General features: G+C 50.2%; 5 protein-coding genes across 5 annotated transcripts; 3 read left to right on the top strand and 2 right to left on the bottom strand.

The window, feature by feature from the left end:
* Window positions 1-3,662: 3,662 nt before the first annotated feature.
* FTJAE_5221 (oleate activated transcription factor 3) lies at window positions 3,663-7,780 on the top strand (the record flags this gene model as incomplete). The annotated part of the gene is made up of 3 exons (XM_037351706.1): window positions 3,663-4,754; window positions 5,630-6,442; window positions 6,497-7,780. The coding sequence occupies 3 exons, from the start codon at window positions 3,663-3,665 to the stop codon at window positions 7,778-7,780; spliced, it is 3,189 nt and encodes a 1,062-aa protein (XP_037207718.1).
* Window positions 7,781-10,524: 2,744 nt separating this feature from the next.
* Window positions 10,525-11,886, top strand: FTJAE_5220 (uncharacterized protein; the record flags this gene model as incomplete). Its single annotated transcript, XM_037351705.1, has 4 exons — window positions 10,525-10,545; window positions 10,638-10,923; window positions 10,978-11,717; window positions 11,779-11,886. The coding sequence occupies 4 exons, from the start codon at window positions 10,525-10,527 to the stop codon at window positions 11,884-11,886; spliced, it is 1,155 nt and encodes a 384-aa protein (XP_037207717.1).
* A 682-nt stretch (window positions 11,887-12,568) lies between these two features.
* On the top strand, window positions 12,569-13,615 carry FTJAE_5219 (signal recognition particle subunit SRP19; the record flags this gene model as incomplete). The annotated part of the gene is made up of 1 exon (XM_037351703.1): window positions 12,569-13,615. One exon carries the CDS (start codon window positions 12,569-12,571, stop codon window positions 13,613-13,615), a length of 1,047 nt encoding a protein of 348 aa, XP_037207716.1.
* A 262-nt stretch (window positions 13,616-13,877) lies between these two features.
* On the bottom strand, window positions 13,878-17,924 carry FTJAE_5218 (dynactin 1; the record flags this gene model as incomplete). Its single annotated transcript, XM_037351702.1, has 2 exons — window positions 13,878-17,474; window positions 17,523-17,924. 2 exons carry the CDS (start codon window positions 17,922-17,924, stop codon window positions 13,878-13,880), a joined length of 3,999 nt encoding a protein of 1,332 aa, XP_037207715.1.
* Window positions 17,925-18,682: 758 nt separating this feature from the next.
* On the bottom strand, window positions 18,683-20,849 carry FTJAE_5217 (silenced mating-type M-specific polypeptide Mc; the record flags this gene model as incomplete). The annotated part of the gene is made up of 2 exons (XM_037351701.1): window positions 18,683-20,397; window positions 20,546-20,849. The coding sequence occupies 2 exons, from the start codon at window positions 20,847-20,849 to the stop codon at window positions 18,683-18,685; spliced, it is 2,019 nt and encodes a 672-aa protein (XP_037207714.1).
* Between the last annotated feature and the right edge of the window lie 718 nt (window positions 20,850-21,567).

Genomic DNA, 21,567 nt, shown 5'->3' with positions numbered 1-21,567 from the left:
AATGCGAGTCAACACATGGCACTATAGGTCGATGAGTAAAACCGTGGCCTTAAACCCGCAAGCCCAAGACCTTCCGCTTTGTAGAAACACTCAAACACTACGCGGACTTGAGACTGTAACCCTACCGGTGGAACTGTTGATTCAGCTGGGTCGACAGCCTCGATTCAATAGAGTTCGACTGGGACTACGTGTTGTTGTCAGTGGTTGGTTGAGCAGTCATGATATATGAGCGACCAAGTATCCCTAGGACCCTGACCTTGGCCACCATTCACACCAATATGCACAATGGCAACTCAATGAGAAACTGATGTCTCAGTCCAAATCACCCACTCGTTCCCAAACTCCAAAGCAAAGACTTTTGTGATATCTCATATCTAAGGGTCTCTAACTTCAAGCACCAACGCGCCTCGCTTCGGAACGACTCCCACTTCCCGTCCCGTCTGTATATATTTCTTGGTAGCTTGGCTAGAACTGTGGTAGTCGCGCGCCAAGCAGTATTGAATCGCTTGATTCTGTAAGCCATTGAATCAGTCTGACTGTGGCGGTCAACTAAAAATCATTAGTTTGCGGGACTTTCAAACTGCACGTTGACTCAGGCGGCAACCGGCAACTGAAGTGTCCCCGAGTTGTCGATTGTCGCTTGCTCACTGGTATGAGAAACAGCGAATATCAGTCGGTTGGTGGTTTTACGAGCTGCAGACACGCCAGAGGTCTGAAAATTCTAAATAGACTCAAGGGAGCTAGCGACAGGCGTAGCTTAGCAGAAAGCGGCAATTATGTCAAAGAGCAATTTCCAGAACAGTCCCTCCGTCTGTCGCATTAGGTTTTCCCAACTGATAGATATTCGGGAGTCCCGGAGAGTGGAGGGACTTACGGCATAGCCGAGACACCAGACAGTACCGTACAGTAGTGCGGCACGCAGATGGGACCCTTGTTTTGCCTGAGGAGCTTGTTAAGCGCTTGCGTTGAGGACTGAGGTATGCTATAAGGTTAAGTTTGCTAGGGTTCAAGTGGGAGGCACAGTTGTCCCCTGGAGTTTTGGTTGTCACTCGCGGGCCGGAGGCTAAGAAAGGCAAGTCTGGGGACGGCGGATCCTGACCCTGGTGACGATCTTGGGACGGTCATGTTGAAGAGCCCGAGCTTGAGACTTTGATGGTCTGGGGGAGGCGATTTGTCGTGGCTAGCTGGGCTGCCAAGGTGAGAAGGGGAGAGATTAACTTAGACGGAGCTCTTAGCCTGGAATAAGCCTCCATCCTTGAGCTACTGTAGAGAGCTGATAACTAGTCGCTGGTGGTAAAACGGCGGTGCCTTGCAGCAGTGAAAACCAAAAACCCCATGTCAAGTGAAGCCGCTACTGCAGCTAGCTCATCTCACTGCCGGTTGCTCCGTTCCGTCGTTGCGTCTCATCACAAGTGACAGATACTTGAGCAGCGAGTCTCGGTGCGTACCGCAGTCTTATCCACAGGCAAGCTATTGCCAGGGTATGTATTCGTGCCAGTCGGGTTCAATCCAGGTGCTCAGTTGAGGTACGCCAGGAACCACGCCCAAGGATATGGGCTCTCGGTATCGTCCCGTTTTCCCGTCTCGTCGTTTCGATAAGCCGTCTTAGCGTCATGGGTTACTAACAGCATGTACCAGACAGGCAGGCAACGCGCATCTGGAGACGGTCAGGTTGATGCAAAGTCATGTACCTGGGGTTCTGTGGATCTCGACGTTGTACTCCGTGAGTTAGGTTAGTTGTCAAGTCACCCTTTAATCCCTCGCTGGTTACGGCTTGAAGGACCGCTGAAACGGGTGTTTGCGGCAATACTTTGGATGTCGTGTAACCCAGCCAGATTAACGTGGGAGGTTTTGGAAAATCGGAGTGATGATCGTATGCTAACCGCCTCAGACCTGGGAGATGATGCCTCTATTGAGCTTGGTGATGGGCTATATTGATATGTCACCTACAGTCAGGTCAGTATTGTCATGAAAACCATGAACCATTTGATAACCGCCCCCATGATTAAAAGCATCAATCCACCAAAAGCCTCCCGCCTCTTGGGGCTGTCTTGAACAGATCATTAAGCCAGGATTGGTTGGGATCATCTCGCCCTATTTCTCTAGTTTCTGATCCCTGATCCGCAAAGTGCAGTGTAGGCCAAACCCTATCCGGATAGCCAACGTTGGGTCTGGTCTCGACAGCAGGTGTATGCATGCTTGTTCAATTCCTCTAAAATCAGACGATTTTTGGGGTTTCGTGTCTTTGTTCATCCACCAAGCTTGTCTTGTCTTGAATTGGCTTCTCGACTTGTCCGTCTTAGTGCCCCCCACGATACACGTCACTGACGGTATGGGGGCATGGGTCCTAGGGTTGGGAAGAATTTATTTCCATCGATGGTGGTGATATGGTCAGGATGAGGAGGGAGAGTATGTATGTTGTCAGTTGAGGATTGTTTCACTGGGCAATGGCGAATAGAGGACTTGTAGACAAGGTGTAGACATGTAGTTATACATATCGGATTACTTCCGATCAATTCCCCAAAGAAGGATTTATTTGCTTGCCATTTCAATTGGCTGATTCTTCCTTACAGAGTCTTCCCACTGCAAAGATGGATGGATGGATGGGTGGCTGGCCTTGGGCTTGGCCTTGTCCGCTCCGGCTAAAAGAGAACTGCCAGGGATAAAGTTTGAGTTTCAAGCTTTGGATCGTCCATATCAGGGCCATTCTAGCCATTTTCTTTGAATTGCTGTCAAACATCCTTGCCCCTGTTCCTGTCTGAGTACATACATGCCACAGTGGTGCCTCTACCTAGTGCGTACGTACATGTTGCATTTGCCGCTTGTTACAGTAAAAAAGAGACACTCTTGTTGATCCCTGCTTGACGCCACGCCTGTACCTTCAACCTCCGAATGCCTACGTACAGCACTTACTTTCTGGCTGCGTTTGAGCCTCGGGCCTTAAAGGTGTTAGCTTGTTATGAATCTCGAGGTTCAAGGCGCCCTTTCGCTTCATGTTGGAGCTAAGCTAAGGTACCCTAGCACTAGCACTTAGGTGGTAGTGACCCTCTCGCCTCACCTTCAGTGCCTTTTAGTTGGTTGGGTCACTTTTTGTTTAAGTCGAGCTGTGGATCGTCACTTTTCACTTTTTACCTTTCACCTTTCACCTCTCACCTACAGTCTCTTCTTTAACTAACCCCATCCCATCCCGTGTCATTCTGCGAAAGGTCCTTTACCTCAAACCTCCTCCTCCTCCTTTCTCTTGACTCGCTCTCTTTCCTCTCCTCTTCTCTCCTCATAATTCTCCTCTCACTCCCGATCGACATTCCACCCATTTACGCCTCACATCGGACAACACTTTCAGTCGAGACCCATTCGGCCGAAGCTAATAAGATCTTCACCCCTCGTTCCTATCTGTGGCTCTTGTGTCCGTTTTTTCTCAGTTTTCCCCAGCTTCCCCTCTATCAAGCCAAACCGCCACCTGCGCCAGGTAGACTAGATCGTTGTGAACATCTTTGTGTGAATTGGCCTAGCCTCGAGGTTGCCCAAAACTTGCGACTATAGATCCACATACGATTTAGTTAGTGTACTTGAACTCGCTCCCCAGTTCGGGTCGTCACCGTCTTTTTCGATACTTACTTTTGTTCACATCAAATTGATCTTCGAACAAGCTTTACCGTATCATGTCGCCGCATCCTACTCTCAAGGCGACTTTCGCCAGTCGAGCTGAGACAGCTACCCATCCTCTCAGTCGACATCTCTACAAGCTCATGGACCTCAAGGCCTCGAATCTTTGCCTCAGCGCCGATGTCGCAACCGCTCGCGAACTGCTCTACTTCGCCGACAAGATTGGTCCCTCCATCGTCGTTCTCAAGACTCATTATGACATGGTTGCCGGCTGGGACTTTGACCCTAGGACAGGCACTGGTGCCAGGCTCGCCTCACTAGCACGCAAGCATGGTTTCCTCATCTTTGAGGATCGCAAGTTTGGTGATATTGGCAATACGGTCGAGTTACAGTATACTAGTGGTGCTGCGCGCATCATCGAGTGGGCACATATTACCAACGTAAACATGGTTCCAGGCAAGGCCTCGGTTGCATCTCTGGCCCACGCTGCCAACCGATGGCTCGAGCGATACCACTACGAGGTCAAGACATCTATCAGTATTGGAACTCCCACCGCCAGTCAACTGGACGAGGATAGCGAGCGTTCAGACAACGAGAATCAGAAGGACACGCCGGAACCTGCTCGCGCAGACAGCGGTCGAAAAGGTAGCATTGTTTCCACCACCACCGTCACCCAACAGTACGAGTCGGCCGATTCACCACGTCTCGTCAAGACGATTCCTGAGGGCGATGAGACAGTATTCCCCGGCATCGATGAAGCGCCGATCGAGAGGGGCCTGCTTATCCTGGCACAGATGTCGAGTCAGGGCAACTTCATGAACAAGGAATATACGCAAGCATGTGTAGAGGCCGCACGGGAACACAAGAACTTCGTCATGGGCTTTGTCTCACAGGAGTGCCTCAACACAGAACCCGAGGATGACTTCATCCACATGACCCCCGGCTGCCAATTGCCCCCTGAGGGTGCGGACGAGAATGAAGCCATCAAGGGTGATGGCAAGGGTCAACAGTACAACACGCCACAAAAGATCATTGGTATTGCCGGTGCGGACATTGCTATTGTTGGACGCGGGATCATCAAGGCAAGCGACCCCGAGGATGAAGCTGAGCGATATCGGTCCGCGGCATGGAAGGCTTACACGGAGCGGGTTCGTTAAGTAGCGAAAACGACTGGAAGTCGGGACGGCCTTGAGGTTCTTCGCGCGGTAGACAGGCTGCAATGGAGTTATTGAGATATCTAGCGGGTCTGACGTGAATATCATGACTGCATGGAGTATCTATGGAGTAACTCACTTACAAGAGAAATGAGACTTGGTTCCCTGATTGGGAATATCATCTAAGCACTAGGCCTCCTCCAACTGCATAAGCCCTGTTCCTCTCTACCTGCCTAGCCTGCATCAATGATACCAGGTTCAACAAAACATTACGAGAATGATTGTCGGAAAAGATACGAAATATGAATTGCAACGACGGGATAATTTGATTCCTTGCGTGTGCTTTCGATGCACCTCTCATGTCCATGGTTGTAGCTAATTCACTCCAACTGTATATATCCATTTCTTCCTTCAATAACGTGGGTCCATTCAAAGATGCACAGGGCTGAATTCCATTCTTGTAATGGATGCCCCACAATCAAAGTGACGCTGTTTTCTTGGAAGCCGGAGTTAGAGGACTTTGAAAGCTGATCCTCGTCCGCCGAGATCAACATAGACCTTCCCATACTCCACCTTAATCTTGACTTGACTTCTAGTCTACGAGGATCTATATCTCATACTACTTTACCACAACGTTACATGGATATTCTCTCCTAATTAGTATTCCCAAGGGAACAGCCATTCATACCGGTTTCCGAGGAAGCCGACATGACAGCAGCAACTGAGGATGCTGATGGTCCGCGTCTGAGGAAGAGAAGACGAATTGTCATATCGTGCACTGAATGCCATCGAAGAAAGCAGAGGGTCCGTAACTATAGATTACGATACATTTCTCTCATAAGAAACAATCGGACTGAAAACATCTCTAGTGCGACCGCGAACAACCATGCAGCAATTGCAAGTCTCGAAATAAAGAGTCAGCTTGTGTTTATGAAACAGGAGCCCCAACAGCCAAGCAGAGCAAGCAGACATCAAAAGCATCGCCGACTTACTCGGATACATTCGCTAAACAAGCCGAGCCATCACCACCACTGTCTGTTGGCTCATCGAATGAGAGGCCAGATGAGCCTCTGTCGTCCAAGGTAGCTGACTGGGGGTACGCTCATAATGGCGCGTCTACTATGGGTATACTCAAACGCATCGAGACGCTCACAAATGGTGAAGATGGGCCCCTGGATCTAACATCTCGCGATTCTTCTGGAGGCTCTCCCGGCAAAGAGCTTGCCCTCAAGGAAAAGTACAAGGCTATAATTCGACAATTACCCGCCCGGAATTACATCGAAAAACTCGTCGAGATGTACATGCGCGGCTTCAACTGGCAGTACTATCCGATAGACCCTGACATCTTTTATGCGCAGCTCGACGAATGGAATTCGTTGCCGTTCTCGGTATTCTCAGATGTCGGTCCCCGTGGCCTGAGCCCTGAACTGCGAGCCTTTCCAGCAGTCGTATTCCAAATCATAGCAACGGCCCTTCTCCTATTGCCTGAGAAGCCAGATTCCACCTTCGACTCGCTCAAATTTGCTGGAGGTATGAGATTCGAAGATTTGGCTGTCGAGTATAGCGAGTCAGGGCAGGCAGTTCTTGACCTTTTGGGGAAGAAGAACTTGTCTCTATCTACAGTGCAAGCACAATTTCTCAGAGCGTCATTCCACAAGTTTACAGCAAAAGTTACAGATGCAGTAAGTTCCTGTTAGGAGATGATACCGAGAGAAGCATCGACTGATGTTGGGCAGTGGCACACCATCGCAATTGCCATTCGCGATGCTCAGGACCTGGGAATGCATCGTGACAGCTTAGATCCAAAACCAAAGGATGCAAGCGTCGAGAGCATTCTCGAGAATCAATGGCTGATTCAGCGGAGGAGACGGATCTACATCCTGCTCGCCATCTGGGACCTCAACTGCGCGATGATCCTTGGACGTCCAGGAACCGTCGACTGGAATCAGACTCTTCCTACACCTCCAGTCGATGCGCCTATACCTCAAGATCGCACCAAGATGCCAGTGGTTCCTCGAAGTGAAGATGATCATCCTACACCGGTCACTCGGCTCTTGTGGAACTACGAACTCTGTGGGCCTTTGCGGGCAATTCAGAACCTTGAAGTCAGCGGTTCATACCCCATGGACCCTGCAAAGATTGACGAGATTCACCAAAGTATTTTGAATCTCGACAAGAAGATACCGGCTTCCTTTCGTATGGAGAACCCCGATACGCGGTGGGACCACTTGCCAGAGGCACACTGGTATCCAGCAAATCGATTCTACTTTGCGAGCCTTCATGAATTCAGTAAGATGGCTCTTCACAGGCCTTTTATCTTCAATCGCCTCGAGAGTCGAGTGGAGGCTATTCATGCGAGCCTGAAAACCCTCGAAATTCAGAAAATGACATTTGAAGGTTTACCCCCAGACTCGTGGAGGAACTTCATGTTATTCTTCGCTAGTTTCGATGCGATTGTACTCCTAGCATCCGTGTATATCTTGTTTCCACGCGAGCACACGGAGTACACCGGCAAGACGATAGAGCACTTTCAATGGACGATCGAACGGTTTTCGGCCATTCAAGAGCGCAACCCGTTGGCCAAGTCGGCTCAGGGCGTGCTAAGAGCTATTGTTGCTCGGTTCAAGAGAGCGATGAACAAAGCCCAGGCTGGCTCCTTGCCATCTCTAGTTACCAGCTCTTCAGAGGGGTCAATCAAAGCAAATGCAGACTCGACAACACCAAGTAGCTCATCTCTAGGTGGCAGTGAGTTTTCGGGGCTGGACTCGGCATGGATAGCACCTTCAGCGGACAACCTGAATGCGATGGCCCCTTTCTTTCCGACTGGAGATCTTGTTTACAATGACCTTACGGCGGGCCCCGGCATGACTATGCTTCCTCTACCCTTGCAAGATGGCCAAGGAGATATTGGCAATTATTCCATGTGGCAATTTGGAGGCGGATGGGGAGATGATACAGTTTGGCAAATGCTGAACCAGTTCCCTGCTGCCACGGACGGGAGCATTCCCGACATCATCTAGGATCTTGAAATTGCCAGATGGTCGAATCTTGTGGTAGACTCACCGTGCAAACAGTGAGCGTGTATGCTCTCCTTGACTCTCTTTTATTGGTTAGGATTGACTCACAGCCTGAGTTCAGATTTCACATTTTCAGCACTTGAGGAGGAGCCAGTGGAAACATGAATGAATCAAACTAAAATACTTGACAGCAAATATGCTGCCTAGGTTGTATTTGTTATGAATGAATGCTTCAAGGCAGACAAGCTGTCGTATCTCACAGTGCCTAAATAAGGTAGACTATATTCTCCATTTATACGAATCGTCGCTTGAAGTCTAACGCTACAGTCATTGTGATACAGCTTTAAACGGGCAAATGCTTGAATGAGACAGTGTGCCTCAGGGCTCGCCATGGCAGTCCATAGTGGCAAGGCGTTCTAGTCAATGCAGTTGCACGCGTACGGCAATAGGGGCGGCTCTTGATTGGACAGGTAATATCTTTGACACGCGGAGCATGTCGCTTGCACGGGCGTCTACATGATCAGGCTGAGGGCTAGAGCCCCGCGGATAGGCTGTCAGATAGACGGGAACTGAAGTTGGGGGCCTCAAGAGCCGATGTTGGTCTGCTGTGTCACCTACTGTACCCCGAAAACCAACGCAGTCATTATCTGTCTTCTGTGGTGGTGGCGAATAGTCAAGTCTTGTGCTTGATTTACTTGTGGCTGGATGTATTAGTCGCCGTATGTGCATAAAACCCACGGGTTTAGGTTGGAGGCGTTATGCGCACGTCTTTGTGTAATTGAAGATTATACAAGTTCCGTGCGAATATGAGACCAGGATAGCCTATGATATTTGTGGTTCATGGAAAGATTGGTTAGAAAATCATAGAATATAATACATGTCGAGCAAAGTGTACTGTATGTCTTTGAGGTCCCGTGTTTTTTGTCTATCAATGAGATGACAAGGCGTTTTCCAGATCAAACGGCAGAGTGGAGTTTGGCTATATGTAAGGCGAATCGACATAAAAAGCCGCACACTTGCATGACCATACATACGCAGTTAATTGATTGGTATGCCGAAATACAAACAGATTTCAGGAGAGAGAAACGAGAAACCAGGATATTGAATTAGTATTGGCCTCCTGAGTCCAGTATTTCGCACCCAATCATATACTCACGCCTGGCGAGATGGAAGTACCTTTGTAGTCCTTTGGTTTGTGTCGTCCTTCTATCAATAGGTGCTCAGGCGTGGCGTTTAACCCAATCAGGTTGACCCGGGGTTCGATCTTTCACCTTTGGCGCGCGTCTCCACTGTGGGTCTGCACCTGCAGCTTGCATGGGCAAGGCCGTGGGCTGATGATCCCTGTCTCAGGTCTGCTTAACTGTGATCGCTGACGGGAAGGAGCCAAGTGTGCTATAATAAATCGTCAATTTTAGTACCTAGAGGTAATATGAGATATCGCAGATTCTTGAATTACAGTTCCCAGCGGCGTCCCTTCAGTCATGTGCAGTTTTGAGATTTTTGCATTCAGAAAATCTGCAAATTTGACTTTTATCATAGGACTTAATTCCGTTTCCATGATACGTCCTTTTGAAAGATGATTAGGTCAGGGTTATAAATAAGGCTGTGCTCATCTTTTCTGTCACCACATTTTAGCCAACCCAACTTCGGCTTTTATCGAGGCAAGGTCGCAAGGAACACGACGTTTCAAAAAAAAAAAAGTTTTTGCGAAAAGTCGCACATCAAATCTAACTCGATCGCATTCCGTTGATATAAGATCAACATCAACATCATCATCTTCTTTTCACTAACAATTTTCCGTCTTTGATTCGACTCGATCGACCAAAGGAATCTCCAGTTGCCAATAACGAAGCCGAATCAAGAGCTCAGCTCAGCTCGGTTTGATTGCTTGCTTGCTTTTCTCGGCAACTGAACTCACTGACTCTTCTTTCCTTGTCTCATCTCCCCCAAACGTGCACACTACTTTACCTGCCGTTGCCTTCCCCTGCCTCGCCTTACCTTACCTTACCTTACCTTCCATACCTTCTTTACCTTACTTTTATACTCGCACTGCGCTGCACTGCACTGCACTTTCCTTTCTCCCACCCCCATACATACAAACCCAATCCCCTTGCGCCGACGGAGAAAGGGTACCTACCCAAGGTATCTACTACCTTTTGCCTTACTTCTTAGGGTGTGCATGTTGTTGGCTGGCTGCGTGCAATTACAGGGCCAACAGCTGATCTTTTTTTCTTTCTTCTCCCATTTATTATCCAACTCTCTCATAATCGAGAACTCTGACACGCGCCTTTCACCAACTCCTGTCTTCGCGCCACAAGAGACCTCCAGAATGGCAAACAATACTCAAATGAATGACTTGGTCAGTCGGTTTAATGCTCTCCAGGCCCGAGAAATGCCTGAGCAGAAATATATCAAGGTCTGAAATCCGCCCCCCTGTGCTTTCTGCAGTATCCTCCTTGTAACTTTATACCTATTGTCCGATCATTTCTGACTCTCATGACAGGACCTTGTAGAAAGATTGCATGCGCTGCAAGAAACAAATCATGTCCTCCAAGAAAAGCTTGCCGACGCTAACTTGGGTTTGAATCATATGAGCCAGCTCCGCAAACTCTATGAAGGCACTCGACTGCAATGCGAAACGCTCACTGTGGACCTCAGTAACATCAGGGTACATACATGTCACTCACCGGCGCGCAGAGCGCAGAAGCTAATATGTCCAGGGTGCTAATAACTATGTCTTTATAATCATGGACGGCAATGGCCTTATTGTACGTTCGATCTCGTCTTGTCTAATCTCATCCAGCTCGCCCTCTCAAGAGGCTGTCTGTCGTGAAAGAAGTCCTCACTAATTATCATGCAGTTCGACAATCGATTTATTAAGCAAGGCCGCGAAGGTGGTAAGCAGGCGGCGCATGCTCTACTTCTCTCGGTAGCGAGGCTTTGTCCTAGCCTGCCAACTTCGTTCGAAATTTTCTGCGACGTTCTGGTCAACATTGCCGAGATGGGCCGGGCCCTGGTGAATGATGGCAGCATTGACGACCCAAGTCTTTTTCATGAATTTGCTATCGGCTTTACAGAGTCCAAGTCTTCTTTCAACTTTATTGATATTGGCTTGAGTAAAGGAACACTGGTTCGCAAGATCCAAGGTGCGTCCAACGCCTGGTGAAATGGCCAGAAATTCATTTGACTGACGTGCATAGAAATGGCAACATGGCATTTGGGTTGCTATAACTGTAGACACGTCATGTTGGGCATCGGCCATGGTGTCCAATATGCTCCTTTTCTGCGCAGAGTCAACGAGGCCGGTGATGGCAGAATGTGTGTCTCCGTGATTCTAGGAGAACCTATCGTACGCGAAATCGAGGCCTGCGGCAACATTGTTCACGCGCTTGACGGCAACATATTTCGCACGACCAAACTCGTTGATAAGACTTTGATAGAGAAACCGAGTGTCCAGCTTACCGAGGCGATTAAGCCCCAGGGTTCGCCGGTAGCTCGCGCTGCAACGACACAAGCAGTACTGACACCCGCCACGAGTACTTCGTCCATGTCGCCTCCACAAACTTCCTGGGCCAAGGTCACGAAAAGCGCTACTCCTCCTCCCAAGCTTACCATGCCTCTACCTCCCAAACAGGACAAGACCAAGCTTGCGAGTAAGGCACCTCCTCAGCCAGCTTGGAGCCCTGGACCTCGGGGCCGTGATCCTCCCATCACAGTTGGCATTCCAGCCATGGAAGACATAAAGCGTCGTGAGGACTCCGACAAACTTTGCAACAACCACTTTCTCCGTGGTCCCTGTACCAGAATAGGTGCTTGTACTTTCAACCATACGTTCAAGCCGACAAAAGAGCAGTTAAAGGCACTCGCAATGCTCGCCCGGCAGAATCCCTGCATCAACGGACAAGATTGTGATGTCGACGACTGCATATATGGACACAACGTAAGTTCTTTCAACTTCGAAAACCTTTGTTACTAATTGCTTGCTGACTTGGCCACTGTAGTGCCCAAATGTAACGAATGGTGTGTGCACTCGGTCGCATTGCAGATTTAAGGTCGACGGTCATCCACCAAATACCAAGTTCACCAACAGCAAGATACACGAGAACTAGCTATAGCCATCGTGTGTAGCGTTTGCAGCAGGTTGCACGGCACTCGGCTGGCACAGTCTCGGACTTGATCTGGTGTACACTATAGTCACTTCATTTCCTGATCACACAGTTTTTAATATTTCATTATACGAAGGGCTAGGAAGTTCTACTACGCCTGTGACAGGCTTTGCTACGGAAGGGGATAACTTAGCTTCGATAAATTGATTGACTTTATCATTCGTACTTGTCAAGTTGCTGATGTGTATTTTTTTTCATCCCCGGTGAAGGCGCCCATGCTCTTATCCTGGTGCATCACTCATGAACTAAACGGAGGGTCTCATATTCACCGGTTTAAATACTTCGTATCTCGTTCATACCCCGGCCTTGATGTCAATGGCTCTCTAATTGCAAGTCTCCAGCCCATCTGCTTCTCATGCCCGCAATTGTCCAAGGTTATTCTTATTCTAAGTGGCCTAGAGTTACCTCAATGTTGCCTCAGTTGTTAATCATGATCTACTCTCAGTTTTTTCTATATGGCCAGATAATTTTCACTTTATGGCATTCTTGCCGTCAATAACAAAGTTTACTCTTTCTGACACTTCATTTTCGTACCAATAGGAATTACCCTCGGTGAGCTCGGTGAGCAACAGCTTTACCTATACCCCACATTGAGGCTCATCCCACACCGGGCCTGGTGAACTTCATGGGCAAAGTGCCCCCTTCCATGTCCCACTTGTACCCCATATCTCTCAACCTCACCTCAACCATTACCGACCCGAGTCCTTGGGCCTCAATTGTACTCTCCCGACGAGTAGCCTCGCCTATATCGAGCTCGGTCTTTTCTCGACCGCTGGAGGATACTGACACTTACCAAACGCCCTCCAACTTTACCCCTCCTCCTCCTCGTCCACCAACCGCAAAAATGTCCCACCCAAGAATAGAAGAGGTGTCGGACAGCGACTTCGACTCTGACCCTGCCGAGGCCGATATCGATGACTTCGCCGACTCCGATATCATGCGCCGAGTCGAACCCTCCGAGGCCGCTCCTAAAACAGTTCCCGCTGCTGCAGCTCCTCCTCGTCAGATGCCCGCCATCGTCCCCGCCGACGCCCCTGCTGGCGGTACCATGCCCGCCTCAGCCGATCGATCTGCCTACGCCGATTTCCAATGTCTCTACCCTGTCTACTTCGATGCATCACGATCCCGCGCAGAGGGCCGTCGTGTGGGCGCTGAACTCGCCGTGAAGGACCCCCTCGCGCGAGAGATCGCAAACGCCTGCTCGAGACTACGCCTACCAACACTCTTTGAGCCTGAAAAGGTGCATCCGAAGGATTGGGCGAATCCTGGCCGTGTCAAGGTCGGACTGAAGAAGACGCCTGGTCACCCTGTCAAGAACAAGCATCATTTGTACCGTCTTGTTGCTGAACACCTGCGTGAGAACCCTACGACCGAAGACAGCCCCGGTCTGCGTGTCCGCATCGGAGGCCAGCTACAGCCCGAGGCTGGAAAATCCTATCCCAAGCCCGCTGTGCCGCGCGGATGGAAGATGGGCGAGTTGGTGCCATATCTAAGTGCTGCTATGACGGGTGGTGGTGTCTCTGAGAATCTGTTTAAGGATATGATGAAGGAGATGCAGGGTGGCGGAGACCCAATGTCGGCTCTTATGGGTGCACAAGCAGGTGGCGGCGAAGAGAGCAGCAGTGGTGGTAGTAAGAAGAAGAAGGATAAGAAGGGTAAGGGCAAAGCATAAGGGGATCCATTGTACGGAATGTCAAGGGTGCCATGATCTGGGAAGGATAGAGATACCCAGCGATCGAGCATGATCACATATGAAAAAAAAAGATGAAATGATTCAAGATTCAATTCCTAAAAAGCCCCTGAATGTCAGGGGTGGCTTGGCAAAGCTTGCTTCTGCTACGTATAGATTTGCTATTCGTTCTCTCATACCAACAAAATCCACCAGAATTGATGAAAGACAAAGACGAAATCAAGGGGTATGTAATACTCTATAATCATACAGCCAACCGGCCCTGCAGAGCCTCCCATTCCTGCGATCCCACGATCTGGACACCCCTTCCTGAGCCTGGCACAACCTTTCCGTCGACGCCGGGCAACTTAATACGTAGACGAGCTGCTGTGGGCGTCTTCTTTCTCCGTTCAGCATTGGCCGTTTGTCCTTGGAGCACGTGGGCCTTCTTAAGGACCGATTCCTGCCAGGATTCCCAGCTTGCATAGTCCTCCATCTGCTTGGCTGCGTGATACTGCGGCGTTGATCGCACAGGCTTCCAGGCGAGCTTGTCTTGTGGCAGGGAAGAGAAGTCGTAAAGGGAAGCGGAAGACGCCATCTTGACGAGCTCGCTAAGGACATCCTTGCCTTCGGCTGCGATCATGTTACGGCGCTTTTCAGCGACAGAAGTAGGCTTCTTGAGTGGCTCAGCCAGCCATTCGTATTTATGTTGCTCAGATGTACGAGCCCGGCGGTTATCTTCGCGTAGATATCGAACTGCGGACTGCAGACTCTCGATATCTTTCTTGAGGGCATCCATCTCGCGAGCTGTGGCAACGGCTCGTTCTTGACCAGCCTTGGCTCCAGCAGCATCTGCGCCATCAGCATAAGCGCGGCTATCGCTGGCAATCTTCTTCCACTTGTCGCGTTCTGATTCAAGATTCTTGAGCTCACGATCTTGCTTCTCAATATCTTCCTTGAGGCTACCGATCTGCTGGCCCGAAGCCTCAAGCTCCTCTTGCAGTTTGGCAATGCGATCAATGTTAGCTTGGGCATCACGCATTCTGGACTCAAGTGTCTCGATCTTGAGGACGGCAGTACTGAGATGCTCATCGCGCTGGGCGATGGTACGACGAGCCTCACTATGCTCCTCTTTAAGGCGACGCAGCTCCTCCTCTGCGTCAACGGGGATGGTCTTGAGAGCCTTGAGCTCTTGTGAACGCAGTCGCCAGGGCGCAGGAGTGACATCAAACTCTTGAACCTGATCCAGGTCGGTTGCGAGCGACACCAGGTCACTGATTTGTGTGGTGACGGCTCGCAACTTGGACAAATAAGTAGAGAACAGGTCCGACTCGCTTGACGTGCTGACAGAGAGGACTGTCTTGTAAACAGCAGTTTGTACTTCTGCGTAGGTGAAGGGCTCAGTGCGACCCTCGTCAGCAGTGAACAAGCTGTGGATGCCGAGACCAATCTGTCGTGCTAGATCAGCAAGTTCTTGCGTGGCCTCACAACATTGCTCAAACGCTTCGTTGGTGTCTGGCAGTAGAGACAGAGATCGCGTGCGCAAATCCTGCAGGGCGCGGACAGCCTTGGCAGCGATGACCTTTGTGCCTCGAGTATGAGTAACGACTGCCTCGGACTTCTTCGCGAAGTGCTGAGCCAGCTCATCCTCTTCACCCTCAGCGGGAACCACTCGTTGAACGAGGCCTCGCACGGTGGTAAAGGAGACGGCTGCGGAGTCGAGGTGGCTCTGCATGACCATGGCCTTCATGTGAAGGTCGTCAGCATAGTTAGCCAGGCTGTTAGAGATGTGCACCTCTCCCAAGTGAGAAAGGAGGGCAATGGTACGATGCAACTCGTCGGCGCAAGTCTTCTCCTTCAGATCGTCGCGGCGAAGACCGTCAATCCAGACGTTCAAGGCTCGCTCAACAGGCTCTAGCTCGTGCAGTGCGTTCTGGTATTTGGAGAACTGCTCGATGGTGCAGTGCGTCATGTCGTTGACGAAACGATCGCACATAGTAGACACCCAGACGAGTTTATCCGAGGCATCACATCCAGCAAACACATCGTCCTCGTGTCCAGGATGAGGCTGTCCGTTGAGTCGTTCGCGAATGAAGCTGTTGAGAAGGTTCGCCTTAAAGGCCACCCGACGGAAGCGAAGCAGGGACAGAACAGAATCCTGGTCCTCCTTGTAAGTGTCAGGGAGGAATAGCTTGACAATTCCCAGATGTTGCTCTGCTTCCTGGGCGTCTAGTCGTCGAAGCTCAAGGTCAATGGTCTTGACTTGAGCCTTGGATGCCGAGATCTGAAGTTTCATGTTGAGATCCATCATGGCCCTGGATCGGTCATTGAGTTTCTCTGACTCGCCTTCAGTCACAGCTTGTGAGGCCTTCATGTCGTCCAGGTCGCTCTGCAGACTTGTCACCAGCTCCCGGAAGCGTGAGAGGGTATATTCCATGTCCTCTAGCGACTCTTCTTGCTGGGCAGCTCGTCGAGCCTGCTCAGCAATGACACTGTCCTTGAAGTCGAGTTCTTCTTGCATCTCTTTTTCATTCTGCACGTGATTAATCTCGAGCTCGTCGTTGATCTCCTTCAGGCTCTCAAGATCATCAATGACAGCCTTCAACTCTTCGATCTGCTCAGACATGCTCATGTTGCGTTCCGTCAAGTCTTCAATCATGTCTTCAGCGCCAAGCGCATTGTCGAGTTGTTGACGCAGATCTTCCACGGCACTTTCTGACTGCTCGAGCTTTCCGCGACACTTGGAGAATTCCTCCTTCATAGTGTTGAACTCTTTTACGTCTTCCTCGAGCCCTTTGATCTGACCTCTCAGTTGTTCCTCTGTGTCCTGAGTTATATCGCGTAATCTCACAAGAGCTTCCCTTAATCGTTCGTTCGTCCGTTCCATCTGCAACCAGCCTGAAGTTGCTCGTTCTTCGGGGGCCATTCCTTTGCTGTACTCTTCGTTCTCTTCCCGCAAAATCTCAACTTCCAATTCCATCTCTTCGGCTTTCTCCTTCAGGGCCTCCAGCTCGGCCTTCAGAACCTCCGCTGTTTCTTCCGCCATTTCTCGGTCGAGTGTTGCTAGTTCTAATACGCTTTCGTGCTCTGCCTGAAGCTCTTCGACGGAATTGAGTCGCATTTCCGCCTCTTTCAGCATCTTCTTCAGCTCAGTATTTTCCTGCTGTTGCGGTTGGTATTTTTGTTGCAGCATTTGAATGACGCTCTCGAACTTGTCTCTCTCGCCCTGGACTTTGTCGAGTTGTTTCAATTTGTCTCGATCTTCGGCACGTTTACGCTCCAAAACCTTCAATTTGGCCTTGAGGTCTTCGATTTCTCTACTTGCTGCCGTACTTGCAGCAGGACGGGGTCCGGTGGTCGTAGATGAAGGTTTTCGTGCTGCAGGGGGTGTGTTTGTTCGCGATGAAGGGCCACCTGTGAGTTTCTCAAGCGCCTTTGTTCTGGCTTGAACAGGGCTTCTGGGTTGAGGTGAAAGAATGTCCCCATTATCCTTAATAGGGGAAGCAACGTCATCTCTGTCCGAGGAGCCTCTTCTTACTTGCGAATCGACAGATGTCCGTCTGGCGGCTGAGCTTGGCCGTGATGCTGGCCGAGATGCTGGTCGTGGTGGTCCTCCCAAAGATATGCGGCTGGTCGTTGTCCTCGGCGCTGCGGATGCAGCTCTTGCTGTGCCTGACGAAGTAGATACCTGTCTTGTTCGAGCAGTTGGTGGCGGAGGACCCATGGATGTTCGTGGTCCCCCAACTGATGGGCGCGACTTTGCTCCAACGGAAGGGGCGCGCGCGTTCGATGGTGTTCCTGTTCGGGATACAGTGGTGCTCGAAGCAGCACTCAATTGCTTTGTGGGAGATTTCGTGGGCGACTTGGACTGGGTTAGCATTCAACTGAACAGCTGTGCAACAGCACCTACTCTCGCAATGCTTGTCGGCCGTGACACTCTGGGTACTGGGCTAGGACTGGGAGCATTGAGACTCTTTCTTCTACCCAAGCCTGCATCCCCTGCCGCGCTCGAGGCTCTACCTGAAGTGGGTGCGAAACTGCTTGGTCTTGCGGCAGGCTTCCGAGCAGTCGGCTTTGGTGTAGGTGCTTGTGCGATAATCTTGGCCATCACAGGTTTGACAAACATGCCATAGCCCATGGGGCAATCGAAGTAACGCTCTCCCTGAACGCTTCCATCGTTTTTGCCCGTCTTGGTCTCCAGCTCAACGCCTATCCATTCTCCAACCTGAAAGTGAGTGGTGCCCACGAAACGAACAATGGCCTTGGAGCCATCGTTTAGTTGGACAGTCTGCCCAGGCTTGAAATCCGGCATTATAAGGTGTTGTCGAGATCGCAGGGCATCGTGTGGGCACCGCTAGTGCTTGAGGTGTTCTTGAACGTGGAGGGGAGGGGAGTCGTCGGCCTTTTCTTTGTCTTTGTTGATGCTGGGCTGTCTCCTGAGGCGCGTACAGTACTAATTAGACGGGAGGGGAGCTGTCTGGCTGTAGTGCGTAGTGGATCGGTACTTGAGTTAAGTCCCTAGAGTCGGGGGCGCGTTTACCTCACGGATAAATTACGATGGCGGCAGTCATTCCCGGCGTTTAGCGGTTAAGGTACGTACATTTGCTGCAGGGGTAAACTCAAACTCCACCGACTTACAAGGATTGGACATCAATACTAGCCTCAGTTGCTTCACTTGTAAGACGTCAGGTGTACATATGCCGAACAAAGAGAATAGGAAGATACTTATCTCTTTAAGCTATAATTAGCATTCAAGGCCGTATTCTTTGTTTGTTTAGTCTCCGGACTTGGCTCAGACTATGATCATCATTGGAAACGAATGTAAATAAACAAACAAACAGATCTGAGAGTATTGACGCCATGGACTCCTACTACTAAACTTTACATGTTTACTCCCATCCATTGACAGGAATGTGATATTAACTGAACCAACACATGTTTTCCTCCAAATAAACAACCCCATCGGTTATGCGGTGCTGTAAGCTTTATCCTCAGATCCAGGTGTAGTCTTGACAATGTCCTTTTCACTGTCCACTTCGAAAAACAAAGTAGTGTCATGTCTTGGTCACCTCAACGTCCCTTGTCGACTTTTTCTCTGAAGCTCCCTCCTCGTACCCATTCAATGACTTCAAAAACAATTCGTCGTTCAGTTGCATCATCCAAGTCTTTACCCACCGCAACACGGACAACCATGAGCCCCTTGAATGAATCGACCGTTCCGCACTTCGCGATCTCGTCCTCTAGACTTGGTTTCACGTAGATAACAAGATCGGGATTGATGGTACCGCGCCAGAGGGTGGCCATCCACTGCCAATGGTCGATCGGTGCATAGGCGTCCGCAATGGGTATTGTACAGGCGAACGAGTCCGAAAGAGTGAGGCTGAATCCTTCCTTAATAAGGGCAACCGGTATCTTTGAACTACCGTTGTCATCCCGTGATGATCTGGAGGCGTTGTCCTCTTCAACTGAACCACGTCGTGAAATTGGTGAGTCCGAGTCCCTCTCCCGCTGTGAGCCACGCAGCGATTCGGTTTGGTTGGTGATGTGTTTTACCATCTCTCGTGACTTCTGGTGCCATTGTATCATCGTTTCAAAACATGACGCAAGGTTGGGGTTCGAGTCTGAAGGTTCATCGTTATCCTGGGAGCCAGTTTCGTGGCTTTTGGTCTCGTCTTCAGTCATCTGTCCCCAGGTCTTGAGCGCGATTTCGTTAGAGGTCGAAAGTGCTCGCTCAACCAGCAAGCCAACCTGCTTCAATATTCTTGGTTTCGGTCCCTCTACAGCAATGACAGCCCCCCTATTCTCGACTTTCTCGAGAGACAAGGTTCCAGAACCTAGAGAGCTGATCGGAGTGTGATTTATCTTAGAAAGCACAGATAGCTTTCGCGTGAACGGAATAGACATGACCATGGCCTCCACGCTTCTAGCTTGGGGGTCTCGAGCATTCGATATTCCAAGCCCCGTAACTGGAGTCTGGAGCTGTCGAATATCAACCTCTTGTGCATTGGTGGGAGACATGGCAGTTTGAGTCTGCAGTGGGGGAAGTCTGAGGGACTCGTCGTCATAGGAAGGGTGCCGGCCTCGATGTTCCTGGCCAGGCCAAGGTCCTCCTGCTGGTCGAGGTGGGGGAGGCATCGGGCCTGATTTTGATCTAGTAAAGTAAGGCTCGGGCAGAGGCGTGACAGGGTACGGTCTCTGAGAAGCCGCTCCTAGTGACAGTGCCCGTCCCATTGTCCCTGGCGATGATATCGGGTGATAGCCGACAGCAGTGTTGTAGCGGCGCCTCTTCATTTCTGGCGACTCGGGGCCGTATTCCTCTCCTTCTCGATAAGGAGAACGCTTGGAGGGCTGTTGCTGTCTCATAGCCAGATTACCAAAACTTGCACGACGAGCTGCCTCTGGATCACGCAAAGCCGGCGTGTATGGATATGAGGGAGCTCTGCCTTCACTTGCCGCTGGTGTGGGGGGGTAGGGTGTAGAGGGCGTTGAAGGGGTTGCAATGCACCGGAGGTTGCACTTTAAACATCTTCCAGATTCATCAGCGGAGACAGATCCTGATCGGAGGCCTTGCGACTTGTTACCACGTCGCGGCTGATAGCGATAGTCAGGGTACTGTTGCTGGTGGCGCTGCTTTTCTTCATCTGCCAGTGCTTTCCAGTTGTCTTTGACTTCTTGGGGCTCGTCCTTCCACTGTTCTCCAATGATTTTGGAGATGTCAGGGTTAGATAGGTTTGGGTTGCAAGCGACAACTTGTGCTTGGTGATGCTGGCGATACAGTATGAAAGCTATTGGTGATGGTCAGTTATGATGCTGAATATATATTGGAGGATGGTTGCGCATAAATGTTGTCACTGTCCACAACTCCAAGCTTCACTATCATGACCAACGAAATAGCATTTCAACAAAGAAAAGAAAAATAAAGAAGCGACTCACCATTCCTAGGTCGTGGGATCTTGGGCGCCGGAGTGCAGAGACAGATATCTCTTGTAGCTTCATTGCTTGCCATACTGCTCGGCGTACTCAGTTTGAGTCTCTCAAGTCTACCATAGCTAGCGTCAGAAGTGTTGATGGGAGCGGCACGTTTTCTACCCAAGCCAGCAGTGCGAGGACTAGGAGAGTCTGGAGTGTCGGGGAGTGCACGAAAGGCTCGCGGCCTATCGTAGTCATCAGAATCCATGGGGGAGTGGGCCGGGGTCATAGCCTGGGAGGGCGTAACCAAAGAGATGACCTGTGTCATTTTTGCTTGACTTTTCCCTCTGCTTTGCTTTCCTTTCCTTTGGTTCCTCTGACGGGAAGCGAACGGGAAGTGGTAGACCCTGTACCCTGGTCTCGGTGTCGTTGAGATTGGGGCCGGGAGACGCAACTTCTTGATGAGATAGATATAGGAAGTAATAAAGATAGAATCAATGATCGTGTGCTATTATGGCCTTTTCGCTCCTCGTAGTAGGCTCTTCTCTTCCTTTTTTCCCTTTCTTGACTGAAAGAAGATGGGGATGATTCTCGCAGTGTTGGGCCACTGTCTGTCTGTGCAGGGCCGTGTCTTTGTGTGTTCAACGGTAGCCCATTCAGTAGCCTCCAAAGAACAATGAAACTGCTTGCTCCTGTAATGCCCGTCTCTCTCTTTCTTTCTTCCTTTCGCTTCCTTTCTTTCCGTTGGGGCCTAATGTGGGAAATTAGGCGTGGCTCATTATCGCCTCCGTCTTTGATCTCTTGTCTTATCCTTCTCTTGTTTCTTTTATTAGATCCCCCAGACTTCCCTTCTCTTCACTTCTTTTTCTTGTCACCTCAACTTCTCAGACTTTCTCTCGTCATCCAATGACACCCTCTTGTTCTTTGATAAACTCAGCTCAACTCTCCCACTGTGTTCTTTACCAATGCGCAAGATATATTAGCCGTTCTGCACCAGAGCCTGTCAAGAGTAAACAGCGGGGTATGCCCCTGCATGTCCCGGTTCT

This window comes from Fusarium tjaetaba (assembly GCF_013396195.1).
Source record: "Fusarium tjaetaba strain NRRL 66243 chromosome Unknown NRRL66243_c0000098, whole genome shotgun sequence".
Classification (NCBI taxonomy): domain Eukaryota; kingdom Fungi; phylum Ascomycota; class Sordariomycetes; order Hypocreales; family Nectriaceae; genus Fusarium; species Fusarium tjaetaba.
The sequence above is the reverse complement of the archived record's forward strand: the minus strand, read 5'-3'. Positions and strand labels throughout refer to the sequence as shown.